The 215-nt window shown below is 35.8% G+C and overlaps 1 protein-coding gene across 1 annotated transcript in view; it reads right to left on the reverse strand.

The window, feature by feature from the left end:
- The window catches only part of HIPK1 (homeodomain interacting protein kinase 1), a 25,766-nt gene that overhangs the window by 13,416 nt on the left and 12,135 nt on the right, over positions 1–215 (reverse strand). The window contains 2 exon segments of the mRNA XM_009331928.1: positions 1–11; positions 14–41. The exon segment at positions 1–11 is cut by the window's left edge and continues 175 nt beyond it. Of these exon segments, the coding sequence (XP_009330203.1) occupies positions 1–11; positions 14–41 (39 nt within the window).

The following is a 215-nucleotide window of genomic DNA, read 5'->3' on the forward strand; positions in this document are numbered from 1 at the left end:
GAAGATCAGCCAGCAGTAGAATTGGAGGCCAATACACTGGCCTAAGAAAAAAAAAAAAAAGTCAGATTTATCACTCATACTTGTTATAAAACAAACAACAGGAATCATCAGTATTCTGCTATGAAGGAAGCACCAGGAAAAGGTTTCAGGTAAAAGGCATAAGACAACATAGGAGAAAAAACATGAATTGCACCAACTTTACTTATGTTGCTGAA

The sequence above is a fragment of the Pygoscelis adeliae genome, unplaced genomic scaffold (assembly GCF_000699105.1).
Source record: "Pygoscelis adeliae isolate BGI_AS28 unplaced genomic scaffold, ASM69910v1 Scaffold189, whole genome shotgun sequence".
NCBI classification, from domain to species: Eukaryota; Metazoa; Chordata; class Aves; order Sphenisciformes; family Spheniscidae; genus Pygoscelis; species Pygoscelis adeliae.